The 14,883-nt window shown below is 44.3% G+C and overlaps 1 protein-coding gene across 1 annotated transcript in view; it reads left to right on the forward strand.

The window, feature by feature from the left end:
• F8 (coagulation factor VIII) overlaps positions 1-14,883 on the forward strand; it is an 88,260-nt gene that overhangs the window by 31,812 nt on the left and 41,565 nt on the right. Inside the window, exons 8-12 of the mRNA XM_043974747.1 lie at positions 1,845-2,100; positions 2,618-2,789; positions 5,579-5,672; positions 7,775-7,989; positions 14,044-14,194. Coding sequence (XP_043830682.1) covers positions 1,845-2,100; positions 2,618-2,789; positions 5,579-5,672; positions 7,775-7,989; positions 14,044-14,194 — 888 coding nt within the window. The remainder of the gene's footprint in view (positions 1-1,844; positions 2,101-2,617; positions 2,790-5,578; positions 5,673-7,774; positions 7,990-14,043; positions 14,195-14,883) is intronic.

The following is a 14,883-nucleotide window of genomic DNA, read 5'->3' on the forward strand; positions in this document are numbered from 1 at the left end:
TGAAGGCAGCTCCAATGTGCCCCCTGAGTCTTTTCTCCTCCCAGGCTAAACGTGCCCACTTCCTTCAACTGATCCTCCTATTATATGAACTTGAGACTTTTCTCCATCTTGGCTGCCCTGATCTGGACCCTCTGTAGCTCATCCACATCCTTCTTAAAATGCACACAGTCCTCCAGATGAGGTCAGGAAAGGGCAGAGGACAGTGAGATTGTCATCTTCCCAATCCTAGCTGTTGGATCTCTCTAAATGCAGCCCCAAATCCCGTGCAGCTAGCTTTCTAGCCACTAGCTTTTCCACACTGTTGACTGCTGCTAACTGGGCAGTTCTCACACACTCAGAGGTTACTTTGGCAAGCGGAGCCCCACCAAGCTATAGGTAATAGAATTCCCTGATGAACAAGAAACTCTCAGAATTTTGCTCTTCCTATTATTGCCACCCCCTGAAGCCCCAAAGCCTTTCTAATGAGAGATGAGCATGGCTGAGGTGTTCTCTGGTCCCCTTCAACTTCTCATACCCATCTCTGGTAAACTGAACTTGTCCCTAAGAGTGCCCACCTCATTCCCAGATTAGCTTCTTTCCTTCTCTCAGCTCAGCTTTGAATCATGACTCCATTAGCAGAGCCCCAAATGAGTGAAGTCATCCCAACCCCCCAATAAGAAAAGCTACTAATTTGTGAACAATTGCAAATGGGTAGGGGCCCACCTTAAAGGCAGGAGACAGACAAGAAAGAACTACCTGGTCCCAGAGTTTTCCTTTTTATCTTTCCTCCCTTTTCCTAGTCCCTTGGTCTCTTCCTCAAAACAACAAATTGATAAGACATATACTGAGTTAGTTACAGCTGAATTCTGATCAAGCATCTGATGCCACACCTAGATTTCAAAGGTTCTAGATGTACTATAGGCAGGTCTGCAGACTCATTTTCCTGAGTTCAGTTCTGGCCTTAGGCACTGAACTGTGTGACCCTGGACAAGTCACTTCACCCCGTTTGCCTCAGTTTCCTTATCTGTAAGAAGAGCTGGAGAAGGAAATGGCAAAGCACTCTAGTATCTCTGCCAAGAAAACCCCAAATGGGGTCACAAAGAGTCGGACCCAATTGAAAAATGACCGAACAAATGTACTGTACTAGCACATCCAGGAACTGATGGTCAATGGCGACACCTACTGGTCTAAAAGTGATAATGCAGTCTTGTCCATTAGATACTTCACATAACTGAGCCAGAAAAGAGGTAATGTTGGGGCTTAGAGCACAGAGCTGGGGAATCCCCAAGCAAGGGAAATATTCCTGTGGGAATATTCCTGTTATCCATGGTGTGTGGTGGGAAGGCAGAGAATTTCCTGCATGGTAAAAATGCAGTAAAGTCCAACAAAGGAAAAGACAATAAGGGGAAACTGAGGTCGGGGGCAAAGGCCCAAGTCACTTGACTGTGTCTCCCTTTGGGGCCAGAGATTGGAAAAAAGCAAAGGAGAAGGGGACATTGGAGCACATTCTGAGATGGCTAGCTCTGCTCAATTGGGAGTTCTTGCACGACTGAGGACTAGAATCACTTGAGGCATCTTCCTGCTTAGCTAGCCATGCAGTTGTAGGAATGGAAATAGCACTTCTCCCATGGTGTGCTATGCCCCCCCCAACCCAAGGTCCTCTCCTGGCTCAGCTAAGACTCCACATTAAGAACCCTGGCAGACTGCAGGATGCTCTGGGAAAGGGGAACCACTCAGGCTGCAAGACTTCAGCAGGAAGAGCTGATGCAGATGGCCTTGGCTCCAGGGAAGGATCCAGGTGGAGGAGCATGGGGACCAAGCTCTCAGGGCTTCTGCTAACAGAGACTTGTCTTGTTATACCCCAGATGGCATGGAAGCCTATGTCCACGTGGAAGCCTGCCCTGAGAAGCCCCAGCTCCGGATGCAGAAAGATCCAGAGGTTTATTATGATAACTACGAGGAGGACACTGAAGTGTTCCTGTTGGCCGACGCCAGTGATTCTTCCTTCCTCCAAGCACGCTCAGTGGCCAAGAAGCACCCCAAAGCCTGGCTTCATTATATTGCAGTGCAAGAGGCAGACTGGGACTATGCACCTGCAGTCTCTGCTGACCCCTCAGCCAGGTGAGTTGTGATAGGCCAAAGGCAGGTCACAACAGGCCTTTCCCACTGTCCACTTCCCACTGAGTCTGGCCTTCTCTGCCGACACTTCCCATTGCCTCAGAGGAAGAGACCCTTGCTTACGTGGAGCTTGTTGCAACTGAGGAATCATTTCCATCTAGTTGGGGGGGTACCTAAGTACCTAAGTATCCCCAAATAGATGGACTGGTACCAGGACAGCTGAGAGTGGACAGGTATTATCCAGCTCTGTCACCTTCCCCTTTTCATTCCAGTGGGGCAAACAGCATTGGGTAGTGAAAAGGGGGATAAGTTTGGAGGCAAAGAATGAGGGGTCCAGGATCCTGCCACTTTGTGCCACTGTGACCTTAGGAAAATCCCTTCATCCTGCAAGTGTCTGCTAGTGTTGTGGCTTCCTCCGAGGTCTTTGCCAGCCCTACTTCCTATGAGACCTCTTATCCTTCCCTTAGTATGTTTGAGGAGAGCTTCATGTCAGCCTCTCGTCTTTTTTCCTTCTTTGCAGTGATTCCAAAAGTTCTTATCTGAACAGTCGTCCTCAGCGGCTTGGCAGGAAGTATAAGAAAGCCCGTTACGTGGCCTACACAGATGAAACCTTCAAGACTCCTCAGTCTAGTCCACACGAATCAGGCATTTTGGGCCCTTTGCTTTATGGAGAAGTTGGGGACACACTCTTGGTAAGAGGGGGGAGGGAATCTGGGAAAGCAAGCTGGAAAGAGAAAAATCTGGAAAAACAAAGGCTAGATTGGAATCTCCAAGCCCTATCTGCTGGTTGCTGCTTGTGTGACATTAGACAAGTCTCTTCCCTTGCTCTTTTCACCCCTTGAAAATGAGAGGGTTGGGGGAAAAAAGAAAATGAGAGGGTTGAACCAGTTGATGCCTAAGGCCCTTTAAATTTTTTTTTTTTTTTTGCTGGGTAATGAGGGTTAAGTGACTTGCCCAGGGTCACACAGCTAGTAAGTGTTAAGTGTCTAAGGCTGGATTTGAGTTCAGGTCCTCCTGAATCCAGGGCTGGTGCCCTATCCACTGCGCCACCTAGCTGCCCCTAAGGCCTCTTTCAACTCTAAATCTAGCATCCTTTGATTTTAATACAGGGCCACTCCACTGGGCAGACTTTTATGTTGACATAGGAAGTTAATCAGTGTTTTTGGGGGTCTGATTTATTCAATTGACCACAAATGCACTTTATCAGATGATTATCCAGGTCACATTTCATTATTTTATATGTGAGAATAGAGGCAGCCATGGGGTAGTGGACAGAGAGCTGGCCTTAGCACAAGGAAGGGGAATAATAGAAGTAACTTTCATTCACTGAAGTAATCCAAAAGGCTGCTTCTTCCTTCTCTTTGAAAAGGAAGGAAAAGAATCAAGATTTTATTAAGCCCCTACTATGTGTACTTTACAAACATTATCTCATTTCATCCTCATTTCCACCCTGGGCCTAACTGAGGAAATTGAGAAGTCAATAAATGTTCATTAAGGGCCTACTATGTGCCAGGTGCTGCACTAAGCCCTGGGGATACGAAGAGAAGCCAAAGATAGTTCCTGCCCTTGAGAAACTTATAGTTTAATGGCAGTAGGCAGGCAGGGAGGGACTATGTGTGACTAATGGTTCCCAGAGATTCCTGGGGCCAACTCTTCTCACTTTATACATAAAGAAACTGAAGCCCAGGTAAGTCAGTCAGTCCAGATGTGAATCCAGGCCTCTTCCTACTGTACCAACCATTAGTCCATGTGACTCAACTAAATTGGTAAAAATAGACCAATTGTTTACCCTAAAAGTATCAGGCAGAGCATTCCTCTTAGATGAGGCCAACCACATTGGGTCAGGGGGTGTAGCAGAAAAAGCTCTTGTAAGAAGAAAATCTGGGTTCAAGTCCCTGGTTCTTGATTTACTAGACATATGACTTTGGACAAGTCACTTCACCTTTGAATCTGAAGTTTCTCATTTATAAAAATGGGGGTGCTTATGTGACCTATCTCAGAAGACTGTCGAAACAATTCCAAGGACTCATCAAGAAAAATGCTTTCCATCTCCAGATTGACAACTGATGAGCTCAGAGTATAAATTGAAGTATATTTTTTCACCTTATTTCTTTATTTCTCTTGCTTCCCCCCGCCCTGCAATATGACTAGTGCAGAAATATATTTTGCATGACTTCATCTGTGTAATGGACATTGTATTTCTTACTTTCTCAATGGATGGGAGAGGAGTGGGAGGGAGAGAAGGAATTTGGAACTCAAAATGAAAATTTTCAAAATTAATTACCCTCCCCCCCCCGAGGATGCCCTAAGGGACAATGCTTTGTAAAGTGTTACGTCCTGTGCAAATGTACTCTCCTTATTAGGAACAAATATACTTAGGCTTCTCTGCTCCAACCTTACCTGTGAATGTGGGAGGAAGGTATTCTGAATGTGTCAGTACATGTTTTTTCTCAGCACTTATATAATGCTTATATGTCATGGGGATAAGTTAGAGGTGGCATCCCCAATAAGATCAGTGGTAAAACAGGGATGTCCATTATCGCCTCTATTATTTAATATCATACTAGAAATGTTTGCTTTGGCAAGAACAGAAGGGAATTGAAGGAATTAGAATAGACAAGGAGGAAGGAAAACATTTATATAATGCTTACCATGTGCCAGGCACTGGGCTAAGTGCTTTATCTCATTTGATTCTCATAACAATCCTGGGAAGTCAGTGCTATTATTATCTTTTTTTTCAGGGCAATGAAGGTTAAGTAACTTGCCCAGTGCTAAGAGTAAAATTAGGGGCAGCTAGGTGGCACAGTGGATAAAACACTAGCCCTGGATTCAGGAGTTTCTGAGTTCAAATCCGGCCTCAGACACTTGACACTTACTAGCTGTGTGACCCTAGGCAAGTCACTTAACTCTCATTGCCCTGCAAAAAAAAAAAGAGTAAAATTAGCAACATCTCGAGTATATGCATATAATTTGCTAGAGACTATGAGAGCAATGAGTAAGAACATTCTTTTCCGTATAGGTAACAGGAGTAGCTAAAATAATGGGCAGCAGATAGAGTGCTGGGCCTGGACTCAGACCTGAATTCAAATACGACCTCAGAAACTTACTAGCTGTGTGAACCTGGTCACTTAACTTCTGTTTGCCTCAGTTTCCTCATCTGTAAAATCAGTTGGAGAAGGAAATTACAAGCTAGGACTATCTTTGCCAGGAAAACCCCAAATGGGATCACAAAAAGTTGGACACAACAGAAAACTACTGAACAAAAACACCAAAAATAACTTACATTGAATACAACTATTTCTCAGAATTTATTTTTCAGGACTGTCTTCTAGTTGTTTCTTCATTGATGTAGAGAGTAGTTTCTTCATCCCCATTTTACAGATGGAAAAACTGAGGCCAACAGAGGTTGACTCTTCTTTCTTCTAGGCTCTAATTTTGTCTTCTCTTGGGACTTGAACCAATATCTCACTTATCCTTTCAGATCATATTCAAAAACTTGGCAAGCCGACCATACAACATTTACCCTCACAGCCTTACCAGTGTTAGCCCTTTGCACTCTGGGAGACTACCTAAAGGTAAGAGCAGGGTGGGGCTGTTCAAGAAGAGGCTACGTGTACATATGTTGGAGTCTGGGAGGCTATAGCCTCCAGGACTAGAGGGCCTCAAAGGCCAAATCTTACAGTTGAAGAAACGAACATAGAGCTCTTGCCTTCTTAAAGTGAGTTGAACGTAGAGTGAGGCAGGCCAGGAGGAGGGAATTGTGAGGAACCAGGAAGTGGTCAGTTGCCCAATAATGTCCAGTGTCCTAAGGGTAATTATGGAATCCCCTCTGCAGACTTCTTGGGGTGGGGGGAAGATGTCTGGCCTGAACTTCTGTCCTCTTGCACCCTAGCTCCATGGCAGACCTGCCAGTTGTAGTAGTGTGATTCTTGCAGATGTCTGTTCATTGCCCTCTTGGTTAGAGATCTGCAAGTTCCATACCCAGGTTATGGTCTAACAGCGAGTTTCTGGTTGGGAGTTTCAGCAGACTGCTGCTTGACTCAGCCAGTCAGCCCTCTGGGAGGCTTTGACGGTTCAAAGTGACTAAACTTCTGTCAACTCTTTGGTCTGGGAAACTGGGCTGTGCTCCAGGCATTAGAGCATGGGTGACAGAGCTGCCAGACATTCCCCATTTCAGCCCTTAGAGTTTGTTCAGCGATCCCCTGGCATCTTTCCCTGGTGCCCCAACTCGGCCTTCTCTCAGTTCCCATCATTACCACCACCACGCCTGTTGCTGTAGTGCAGATCCCAACCTCAGTGTAAAGTGCAAAGTCCCACTTTTTGGCTTTCCTGATTGAAATTCAGTCAGGTGCGTTCTCTAGATCTTTATTGAGGAAGTATGGGAGCAGAGCTAGATTCTAATGCTTCCTCTCACTCTTCCATCTTCTTAATTTATTTTCCAGGTCAGTTTGTTTGGGGTATAATCTACCTTACATTTTCTTCAATTGTTTCAGCTTTTTGACTTTGTCTTAATATTTCTTATTGCCTCATGGAGTTATTGGCTTTTATTTGTCCATTCTAATTTTCAAGGCGTTTGTTTCTTGGGCAAGATTTTGTTGTACCTCTTGTGCCAAACTGTTAATTCACTTTGCAGTTCTTTCTTCCGTTGCTATCATTTCTTTTCCATTTTTGCCTCAAGCATTCTCATTCCATTGATAAAAATATTTTAAAACTCTTTTTAAAAAATGCTTACTTGGGGGGCAGCTAGGTGGCACAGTGGATAAAGCACTGGCCCTAGATTCAGGATGACTTGAGATCAAATCCAGCCTCAGACACTTGACACTTACTAGCTGTGGGACCCTGGGCAAGTAACTTAACCCTCATTGCCCTGCAAAAATTTTAAAAAAATGTTTAAATGCTTACTTCATCTCTTTTAGGAATTGAGGGCAAATTTTGATCACTACCCTCCCTGGTCTGAGCTTTGCCAGTTCCTGAACTGAGTCTGCTGGATTCATCCACTGGCAGCCAGCTGGGAAACTCTGCTGGTTCAGAGTAAGGAGCCTAAGGCCAGTGCTCTCTCCCCACTGCAAAGCACCACCTCTGGGTGCAGTTCCCCTCCTCAGTATGCCTTTGATCTATGATGTGGAACTGGGTAGTGGGCAACAAAGCTTCCACATGGCACTTGTTCCCATACCCTGTGGGAGCTTGCAGTGCTACAGTATGAGTTTGGGACAGGGCTTGCCCTTGGTCACAGGCTTGGCGTGGTGCTCATTCCTGGCCATACCCTGGCTCCAGTGTCCTCAGAAGTTTCTTTTTCCATTTGCCAACCTGGGCTAGAAAAATGAGTCACTGTGATTTTGCCTTGGATTTCTCCATCAAGTTTCAATCTGGTGCATTCTCTGATTCTGTTCATTCTTTGTGGGGATGGGAGCTCAGCTACACTGCTTCCTGATACTCCTATATTTTGATGCCACTTCCCCCCCCTCACTCATCTTTCTAATTGGAGGAGTCTGTGAATGTGTGTGTGTACGTGTGTGAGAGAGAGAGACAGACAGACAGACAAACAGAAGGGAGGTTTTATATGCATATTGAGTAATTACTTGGCCACATTTTGTTCTAGATCATAAACTGGAATTTCCATGTGTGGTTGTTAAAATGTCCTAATGTTATTTCTGTCTCTTGCCTTGGCTGTGCGTAGGTGTGAAAGATGTCAAGGATGTGCCGATCATGCCAGGCCAGATATTCAAATATAAATGGGAAGTAACTTTGGAGGATGGGCCAACTCAGGCAGACCCCAGATGCCTGACTAGGTACTACTCCAGCTCTGTCAATGCAGAACGAGACCTGGCTTCGGGCCTTGTTGGGCCTCTCCTCATATGCCATAAAGAAACTGTGGATCAAAGAGGAAATCAGGTATGTCCTTCCCTTTCCTCATGTGGGCACCACTCAGTGGGAGGTACAATGAGGGGGGAGGGTTAGGAGCCAAGGAACTATCATCACTCAGAGACCCCCTTTAATGTGTTTCTTTTACTGGTCAACTGGAGACTACAGTAGTTCAAAGAAAAGACATTTAATTAAAGAACATGACTAAATAAAGGACAAGAAAGATTTTGCCCACTGGGGGTAATATACAACCCCAATAAGCAGGCAGGATATGTGTGATAGGGAACTTTCTTTGCTGAGGTGGGGTCTACTTCTATTCATTCTACTTCTGGGCATCTCTGCTACTTCTGGACATGGAGCTGAGGTTTTCTTTTGTGTTAATTCCACTGCTGGGTGTCTTTTCTACTGAGCTGAGGTCCTCTCCAGCTCTGTTCTTTCCATGGTCAGGTGGCCCTGCTACTGTTGGGCATCACTGCCAACCTGGGGTCCTCTTATCTTCTTCCTTCCAATGCTGGGCTTAGCTGCCTCTATTGGGCATCTCCACTTTCCCAGAGTCCTTTCCTGCTCTCTTCTTACCTTGCTTCAATGCCCTTTCTGCCATTGAGCATCTTTGCAAACTAGGGGTCTTTTTCTGTCCTAATCTTTCCATGGCTGGCCATCTTTGCTGTGTGTAGGTACCTCTGCTGGGCTGGGATCCTCTCCCATTCTATTCTTTCAACAGGTAACTATTGCCATTGCTTCACAACATCTCTGCTGAGTTGGTGCCTTTTCTTGTTCTTTTCTCTCCTGCTTCTGGGCATCTCTGTTGGTTTGGGGTGCTCTCCTGTTCTTTCCATGGCTGTGTGACTGCTGATCTGTAGCAACAAGAAGTCAGTTCCAACGCTGCCTGCCTATTCTTAAGACAGTAGGGCTTGGGGCAGCTAGGTGGCACAGTGGAGAGAGCACCAGCCCTGGAGAGAGGAATACCTGAGTTCAAATCCGGCCTTAGATGCTTGACACTTACTAGCTGTGTGACCCTAGGCAAGTCACTTAACCCCAATTGCCTCACAAAAACAAACAAACGAACAAAAATGTGGAAAAAAAAAGACAGTAGGGCTTGTTCATGAGTAGTCTGACATCTTATAGCAAGATGTTCAATCTTATGGACTTGCAACATCAATGTTCCTTTGAGGAAAATATGCAAATAGATAAAACATTCTAAGATTAAGGCCATTGCTGATGGACATCCTGAAATGCTAAGATCCAATAAACTGAGAAAGAAGCTATGGGTTGGTATCTGGCCCTAATTTTGAAGTGAGACTTTCACTTGTTGCCTCTTCTCTCTTGTGGCAAAATCAATGGAAAAGTTTATTCAAATTGTGTTGACCTAATGGCAGAGGGGATGCAATGGCCTCCTTCAAAGATCAGTGACTGAGGGCAGCTAGGTGGCACAGCGGATAGAGCACCGGCCCTGGAGTCAGGAGTACCTGAGTTCAAATCCGGCCTCAGACACTTAACACTTACTAGCTGTGTGACCCTGGGCAAGTCACTTAACCCCAGTTGCCTCACTAAAAAAAAAAATCAATGACTGAAAAGAACCACAGAAGTTACCATAACAACAGGATTGGGAACAACAGGATTCACAGGAATACCAAATTTATTTGCAACTTTTCAGTCTTGTACAAATTGACACATAGGCCAACCTTCTTTAACGAATTTTCCACCTTTTCTTATCAACAAGATAAGGGTATTAAATGGTGTCTGCACCCCTTTTCAATGACTCCTTCTTTCTCTATTCCTGCTTGTATCCCTTCAATTTGCTCTTTAGACAAGGATATTGCTTAACACACAGCTAGGGCTTATCCTTGTAATAAATAATCATAACTCATTTAATTCTTCTCATCACCCCGAGCCAGATCAGTTTCTTTTAACTCAGGGTGCTTTTTCAGCATGAGGTGAAACTGTTAATTTCCCCAATCTCCCTCCTAAACCTGACGGCCCATAGGAACCAAATAGCTAACATTTATATAAGTACTTCCTGTGTACTGTGTGCTTTACACATATGATCTCACTGGATCCTCAAGACAACCCTGGGAAGTATGGGCTATTATTATTTCCATTTTACAGATGAGGAAAATGAGGCAAACAGAGGTGACATGACTTGCTCAGGGTCACACAGCTAGTAAGTCTCTGAGACCAGATTTGAACTAGGGCTCTTCCTGACTCCAGGCCCAGTGCTCTGTGCAACCTAGCTACCTATGAAAACTCAGGTGACTGTTCTCCCAGAGTTCTTAAAACACCATCTCTGTGATACAGAATGTGGTAGCCCATAATTTTCATGGTAGGTTTTTTTCCCAACAGATGAACAGGTGAATCTGGCAAAAGCCAAAACCATGATTTCCAATGAAAAGGCCTATTTGAATGGACCAAGAGAGTGAGGGAGCTTTTAATAGTCTCTGTCTACTGCTGTTTTCTTTAGTTTTTTCCATTCTGACTATCTAAATCCTTCTTCTGTTTGTTGGAGGGTTAAGACTCATCCAAAAGATACCAGTAATCCATTGGCTTTGGATGTGGGGCTTCTAAAAACCTCCTTAGATAAAGCACCTTATCTTCTTCAAATGAATCCTCCTCTGGCCACTGCAAATTAAGCCTTTCCTAAGTATAACCATGCCACATATGACACAGAGAGATTAACCCTTTGAGAGAGGAAGAGAGAGAGATCAATCGATCTATCGATATTGATCTGCTGGCAACATACCCAATATTTCCATCTTCCTCTACCATTTTAGCTAGTAAAGACCCAGGCAGGATCTCTTTAGAATCATTTTCCAGTTTCCAATACCTAATCTCCAATTTCCTCACACATCTTTACTTCCTGAAGTACTGGTCACTGAGTGGAGACCTAGCAGAGAGACTTAAAAACATTTTTTTATAAAGTTTGGGGTCTCTAACCTGTCAGAAAGTGGCCACAAATACAGGGCATTTGATCACCATTCCTACAGCACCCCAAAATTTTGCTGACCATGTCAAATTGTTAGGTTGAAATGAACCTATGTGGAGACAATCCTTGAAATAATAGGGAGTTTATTGAAAAGAGTAAAATATGGGGCAGCTAGGTGGCACAGTGGATAAAACACTAGCCCTGGATTCAGGAGTTTCTGAGTTCAAATCCGGCCTCAGACACTTGACACTTACTAGCTGTGTGACCCTAGGCAAGTCACTTAACTCTCATTGCCCTGCAAAAAAAAAAAAAAGAGTAAAATTAGCAACATCTCGAGTATATGCATATAATTTGCTAGAGACTATGAGAGCAATGAGTAAGAACATTCTTTTCCGTATAGGTAACAGGAGTAGCTAAAATAATGGGCAGCAGATAGAGTGCTGGGCCTGGACTCAGACCTGAATTCAAATACGACCTCAGAAACTTACTAGCTGTGTGAACCTGGTCACTTAACTTCTGTTTGCCTCAGTTTCCTCATCTGTAAAATCAGTTGGAGAAGGAAATTACAAGCTAGGACTATCTTTGCCAGGAAAACCCCAAATGGGATCACAAAAAGTTGGACACAACAGAAAACTACTGAACAAAAACACCAAAAATAACTTACATTGAATACAACTATTTCTCAGAATTTATTTTTCAGGACTGTCTTCTAGTTGTTTCTTCATTGATAAGTTTATCAGGACTTGGGTGCATCGATAACATTAGCTGAACAATCTATTTAGGTTTGGTTCCCATATGTGCACCTGTTCTTGGCAGGAAATACAGAATTTTAAAAGACTACACCCTAAGACCTTGTGTTACCATTGAACCCTCACTTCTTGCCTCCCGCAGATTCTATTTGAGCTGAGAATTGAAGGAATCTGGGGAAACCAAAAGGAGGGAGACAGTATGAGGGCACTGAGATGGGAGGTAGAATATTGTGTCTGTGGAACAGCAGGGGGCCGTGGAACTAAACAGCAGAGTGAGCAGAACAGAGTAAGGCGTGAGGATACTGGAAACCTAGGGAGGGCCCATGTTGGGAAGGGTTCTCAATGCCAAAACAGAGGACTTTAGAGTGGATACTGAAGAGAATAGTGAGTCACTGGAGAAGGGGGAGGCACAGAGGCTGACATTCACATCTGTGCTTTACGATGATCATTTTCATAGCTCAGTGGAGTATGAACTGGATTTCATACCTCATGTTTCTCCCCATTCCAGTTCATACTACACTCAGCTGTTTAGTTCCATGGCCCCCTACTGTACTGGTTTTATACTCATTAGCCAGTGAACTTTAAGGACCCAAGTGCCTCTCCCTGGCTACCACTCTTCTCTGTGTATGTCATCTCTCCAATTAGAATGTAAACTTCTTGAGTTTGGAGACTGGCTTTGGTTTTTGTATCTGTCTCCCCAGTGTTTGGCACATAGTAGGTGCTTAATGAATACTCTTTTATTCATTCATCAATTTTGCAGATGATCCAAGGCCAGAATTGCTATAATAGATTGAATGACAGGGAATGAAATGTTGGGAAGAAACAAACAAGATGGAATTCAATAGTGAGAAGTGTAAAGTCTTATATCGGGTTCAAATAATCAACCTCACAAATACAAGATGGAGGAGGCATAGCCAGGCAGCAAATGGTCTGAAAAAGATCTGGGGATTTTAGTGGACTTCAAGCTCAACAGGAGTCATCAGGGTGATATGGCCGCCAAAAAGCTAGGATGGTGTTAAGATAGACAATGTAACAAAAATGAGAAATTACAGAGAATTCTTGTCTGCTACTCTGTTCAACAGAGTATCAGGGTTGAGTTCTAGGTATTATTACCTTTTTTTTTTTTTTTTTTTTTAGTGAGGCAATTGGGGTTAAGTGACTTGCCCAGGGTCACACAGCTAGTAAGTGTGTGTTAAGTGTCTGAGGCCGGATTTGACCTCAGGTACTCCTGACTCCAGGGCCGGTGCTCTACCCACTGCGCCACCTAGCTGCCCCTATTATTACCTTTTAGAAAGAGCAATGATCGGGGCAGCTAGATGGCACAGTGAATAGAGCACTGGCCCTGGAGTCAGGAGTACCTGAGTTCAAATCCGGCCTCAGATACTTAACACTTACTAGCTGTGTGACCCTGGGCAAGTCACTTAACCCCAATTGCCTCACTAAAAAAAAAAGAAAGAAAGAAAGAGCAATGATGAGCTGGAGATTGTGCAGAGGAAATCAAGTGGGCTAGTGATAAGCCCCAAAATTAGAGTTCAAGAAGATTGGTTAAAAGAGCTAGAGGCGGGGACAGCTAGGTGGTGCAGTGGATAAGGCACTAGCCTTGGATTCAGGAGGACCTGAGTTCAAACCCAGCCTCAGACACTTACTAGCTGTGTGACCCTGGGCAAGTCACTTAACCCCCATTGCCCTGCAAAAACAAACAAACAAACAAACAAAAAACAGCTAGAGGCATTAAACCTGGCAAAGAGAAGACTTGGGAGGACATTGGAGCTCAAGTACAAAGAAGGATGAAACTTGTTCTGCTTGGACCCAGAAGGCAGAACCAGAAACAGGAAGTAGAAGATGGTATCAAGTCTGTAAAGACTGAGGAAAACACATTAGAGGTCTTCAAGAAGAAGCTAGAAGACCACTTGTCATGTATCTTATCAAGGGAACTCCTTTTTGATTATAGGTCAAACTAGAGGGTTTCTAAGTCCTTTCTTTTTTTTTTTAGTGAGGCAATTGGGGTTAAGTGACTTGCCCAGGGTCACACAGCTAGTAAGTGTTAAGTGTCTGAGGCCGGATTTGAACTCAGGTCCTCCTGAATCCAGGGCCGGTGCTCTATCCACTGTGCCACCTAGGTGCCCCTCTCTAAGTCCTTTCTAACCCCAAGAGTCTGAGATTTAGAGAAGTACAGTAAGAACCTGGTGATGAGCTGACCATACGTCCACCTTGTGAGGCTCAGCTCCAGTTTGTAGAGGCTTATTGCCAGCTTGGACCTTAGTCCAGGGGTGATGACATTTTTGACCATGGCAAATCTCAAAGACCACCTACTAAGTCACAGGGGAGTAGCAATATGTGTTGGTGGAAAATTGCCCACACCAAGGAAATCATAGATCATTGAAATAAGACATGCTCTTGTTTTGGTTTCTTTAGATGATGTCAGATAAGAGGAATGTGCTCCTCTTCTCCATCTTTGATGAGAACCGCAGCTGGTACTTGCCAGAGAACATGCAGCGGTTCAGCTTGGATGCAGGGGAAGTGCACCCCCAGGATCCTGAGTTCTATGCCTCCAATGTCATGCACAGTAAGCACCACTGTAATTGGCATGCAGCAGAAGCTTGTGAGGTGGTAGCTAAGGGAAGGAAATGTGGTCCCCATGCAAAGGATCTGACCTTGGACCTTAGGGTTGAGAGGCAGCACCAAAGCCCCTCCTCCTCATCTCTTATTCTCTCCTTATTTCCTCTAGTATCAAAGGAAAAGATAGCCTTTCTCCTCACCAAGACTCACTGCTTGATTCCATCTCCTCTGAAAGATCGCCTCTACAATCTTTTGTCTTTCCCTATCTGACTTTTTCCCTACAATCATACCAATCTCAACCTTAAAAAGCTCTCACTGGACCGTACCATCCCCAGAAGCTATATCTCTCTTGCCTTTCACAGCCAGAGTTCTTTTTTTAAAAAAAAGCCAGGTACACTCATCATCTACTCTCTCTCTCTTCCTAATATCTCTCAGTCCCTTGCACTCTGGCTTCTAACCTCATCACTCAACTGAAACTGCTCTGGCCAAAGTAACCAATGATTCAGCACTTGCTGAATCCAGTGGCTTTTTAGTTCTCATCCTTCTTGACCTCCCTGTAACATTTGACACTGCGGATCACTCTATCCTTCTGAATACTCTCTTCATGTGAGGTTTTCATGATGCCATTTTCTTTTGGTTCTCCTCCGATTCATCTTACTATTCCTTATCTCTCTCCTTTGTTGACTCTTCATCCAC

This window comes from Dromiciops gliroides, chromosome X, assembly GCF_019393635.1.
Source record: "Dromiciops gliroides isolate mDroGli1 chromosome X, mDroGli1.pri, whole genome shotgun sequence".
Classification (NCBI taxonomy): Eukaryota; Metazoa; Chordata; class Mammalia; order Microbiotheria; family Microbiotheriidae; genus Dromiciops; species Dromiciops gliroides.